Source organism: Austrofundulus limnaeus, unplaced genomic scaffold (genome assembly GCF_001266775.1).
Source record: "Austrofundulus limnaeus strain Quisiro unplaced genomic scaffold, Austrofundulus_limnaeus-1.0 Scaffold329, whole genome shotgun sequence".
Lineage (NCBI taxonomy): Eukaryota > Metazoa > Chordata > Actinopteri > Cyprinodontiformes > Rivulidae > Austrofundulus > Austrofundulus limnaeus.
Window position 1 is genome coordinate 93,861 of NW_013952731.1, and position 3,877 is coordinate 97,737.

At 41.0% G+C, this 3,877-nt stretch overlaps 1 protein-coding gene across 2 annotated transcripts in view; it reads left to right on the plus strand.

Annotated features, from left to right (window-relative positions):
* Window positions 1-3,548, plus strand: part of slc9a7 (solute carrier family 9 member 7) — a 61,440-nt gene extending 57,892 nt beyond the window's left edge. For both annotated transcript variants that reach the window (XM_014022415.1, XM_014022416.1), the window contains one exon: window positions 2,799-3,548. In XM_014022415.1, the coding sequence (XP_013877869.1) occupies window positions 2,799-3,047 (249 nt within the window). In that variant the 3' untranslated portion in view covers window positions 3,048-3,548. The remainder of the gene's footprint in view (window positions 1-2,798) is intronic.
* The last annotated feature ends 329 nt before the right edge of the window (window positions 3,549-3,877 follow it).

The window sequence follows — 3,877 nt, forward strand, 5'->3', positions numbered from 1 at the left end:
ATGTTTGCAACAGATGTGGATTTTTATTCCAGGAAAAAAAAATAAAACCAAGATAAGATGAGTTATAGCATGATTGTCTAGAAAATAGTTAGCAAGTTATTATAAATATGTACGCATCGTAAATCAATATTCTATTAATCAAAATGTATACAATATTAAAACTGTTTTCAGAATATAATGTAACACACCTTTTATAATTAAGTATAGAAATCGAGCACATTCCAGAAGTCTATCATTTAGCACATGCGCGGATGAGCCGACAGTACGGATCGTGCTRCCGGGAYGGATCGGGCAGCCGCAGTTCTGTTTTCAGACAGTTTGGAAAAAAAAAACATGGAATCAATAAAATGAGCATCGACTTGTTTCTGATTCTGGATCCAGTTCTTTGAAGACGGAACATTTAACAGTTTTTAAGACAGATGACATGAATGATGTAATGATCTACAATGACAAACAACGGTGCTGAGTCTGTAGTTTGTTCATTAAGTAATGGTTGATTGGCAGAGCTCACACACTTGGTTGAATCGTTAAAGTTTCGTCTCAGTTTGAGCCTTTTTGCAAACAAAGTGTGTCACTTTGACCATCAGTGCCACTGATTGGTCCTGAGTGTTCACTGGTTTGAAAAAGTGATGTTTGAGTCGATTGCTGCATGAAAACAACCAAGAAATAATCTTTCCAGTAGTCCATGAAATATGTTGCTAACAGACTTACACAGACAGAAAACTTTATTGCCTGACCAATTTAGCCTTTTTGTTGTTTGGTGATAAAAACTATAATCTGACTTCCTGTGACATGTTGCTGTTAACTTGTTGTCTGAAAGCTTTAATCCTYTAAAATGGGTCATGTTTTTAATTCTAAAATAACAACATTATTTTACATTATTGTTCAAACGGGACCCAGATGAACATTGTGTTTGGGACTACTTTGAGCCGGATCACAGCCGTCTGTTTGACCTCTGCACATCAGTCTGTGCAGCGTTACGCATGGCTGCACGTGTCATTCTGTTACTTTACTTTAAAGTTGAGCCTCTTTTTCATGTTTCTGAATACACGGTGGATTTATCTGCACAACCCTCCTCGTGTCTCTTCAGAGATGGTTGTCGACGGGATCTAGTTGTGTAATTTTTCATCTAATAATCCTTTCAGTGACCCGGCACCGCCTCGTCCTGTTCTCCCCGAGGACATGGATCGACTCTCCACAGCCAGTTGGGTCAATCAGAGCAGGGAGGATGTCGAGTTCAGCTCTTTATTATTTAACTACGACGCAACATGTGGTTTTGTATTGAGCGTGTAGCTCAGGACTATTCAACAAGCGGCCTGTGAGCCTGATAGGGTTCTTTTTAAAACGACTGTGGACCCCACAGAGCTGCCGAACTGCTTTGTCTGAATATGAAGAAACAAACCACCAAGTGTTTGAGACTGACCCGTCCTTCTGACCTGAGCCACAACCGCTAAAGTCACGTTAGCTAAGCTAGCTAAGACCAGGATGTTTATTTCAAAACCAAATAGATGGAAAGTATGTTTCAAATGTTCAAATAGTATTTTTGTTCATATTACAACAGGAACCAGTTTTTAATGTTTAGAAATGAGAGTTGTAGCCATTTTAGTTGAACCCTGATAATAAAAGTGTAATGTCATGCTATATTTGACCCATCATTAAACCAAATCTGGTCAAAATGACCTGAGCATATTTTCAGATTTCTGCTGTTTTAGCTACATTTTGACACCTCAATCATCCTATCATGAGCTATTCAGAGATATGACTCCATTTGTCTTGTTAATCAGGTGAACTCATTAATATTTGGTTGGAATCCTATTTTAAAKGTGTTTTTAATCTGAAATTATAAAGGGGAAAACCTTGAACAATATTTGGACATTAAGATTTTCCAGTTGAAATGGAAAAAAATTATATTGCAGGAAAATAAAAATAAAAAACCTGCTCAAAATCTTTTTTTTTGTCGCTACTGCTCAAAAAAAGGCTTCAGAAAGTCTTTTAGATATTTCATATTTCATTCAAACAACCCATAGATAAGATGTTTATTCATTAGATTTCAACAAAATGCAATTGTCACGAGTATTTTAACCCAGAGGCCCTCAAACTGGGGTCCCAGGGGTCCGGGTGCTGTAAATTTAGGGGTCCTCAAAAAATAATAATAAACTGTTAATTTTGTTTTTCAATTAAAAACATCATAAATGCATTAGGGGAGTGATGCAACCAGTAAAATAAACTTACTCAAGCAAATAAACTATAATTATTCTCATGGCATTTAGAGGTTAATATGGCAGTAAATAATTTTTTAAATCGGCATGTTTTATGAGGGGGTCCCTGGAATATTTATATTTAACGGGTCCTCAGATGCACCAATGCCTGTTTCTCCTCATAACACTTTTCCTCGGCTCACATATTGCATGATGTCCCTCAGAGTAAAAGTTGTAAATGACTCTCAGCTACCACCATTAACTTTTAGCCCAATATCTGTAAAGCCATTTTTTAAAACCTCTATGTCAGTCATCTTGAATGTGTTTATTCTTAAAGCTAATCAGAGTAGATGTACTCATTTATTATTTTATGTAAAAATAAGTTTGGTGGGAGGTGAGAATTATGACCTGTGGTTCTCAAGCCCCCCTGTAATTTTAGATCTGGCCCATTTMTCAGTGTTTTTGCTTTAGTTCAGTCTCTTCTCTTCCATAAAGCCAGCGTCCTCTCTGATCCGTCCCTCTGAATGTCCTCCTGCGTGTCCTCCATCTGTGGACGCGTCGTCCCCTCTAAGCCCCCCCCTCATGTTCTCATGTTTGCAGAACCACGAGCAGCTCGGGGACCCCGACTCTGACCTGATCCACAACGACGCCGACCTGACCTTCATGTTCGGCGACGCAGCCATCACGGCCAACGGGGCGGATGGCKCCGGGGGCCCGGGCTGGAGCGCCAACGGGAAACGGAGCGGCAGTGCGTCGGAGGAGGCGCTGGAGCGTGAGCTGGACTCCCGGGAGCAGGAGCTGCTGAGCCGAGGCACGCGCCTGGTTTTCCCTGTCGAGGACCACATCTGACAACCCCACCCCCAACCCACCACCACCACCCCTGGTCTTGTCCCCTTTGCCTGAGTCCATCGCCCTTCCTGACCTTAAACGACCCCCCCACCCGACGAACAAGTGGCTGTTCGTCAGAGATGAAGCAGATTGGAGAAATGAAAGTGGACAGGAAGGAAGGTCTGACAGCGACTCTGTCAGGCAGAGCTCCAGGAGAGTTTGAGTTTATTCTGAAGAAACACCCGTCTCCACTGGTGACAGGAGAGGAAAATGTTGACGTGACTGTTTCCACAGCACAAAGGAGAGGACCAATGCGGGAGTAAAACACCTGTGCAGGATTTTATCTGCATTGGTGGAAAATACAGCGTCGTCATAAAGACGTTGTGGTTGAGATGAAATGAAACCTCAGTCTCACATCACGTGACGGGACCAGTTTGTTCGCAGGAAACTGCTTTCTGATCAGCACTGTCAAAATGTGGCTTAAAAAAACTTGATTAAATGTGCGTCAATYGTCTGCTAAAAGATTTCTTTTTGTCTGTTTTGTAAAGAATCTGCTGAGGACACGCTGGAGGATTTGAAGACAGGAGAATCCAGCTGTCTGCGTGTAAATATCTGCTGCTGCTATGTTTACCAGCTGGCCTTGATCGTTATCTGTGTCCGATGGTTTGTTTTTGATGACACAAAAAAGGATGTCAAGTTTCTAAATTTAGATTAACTTCATTAAAAAAATACTGACATGGGCTCTTATTGTTTAAAGTGAAGAGAACAGGCCTTTGTAGCATTTCTTCCTCTATCTCAGTTTTATCAAAGCTTACTGGGACATTTTAGAAGAGGAAGTAAAACATCATATA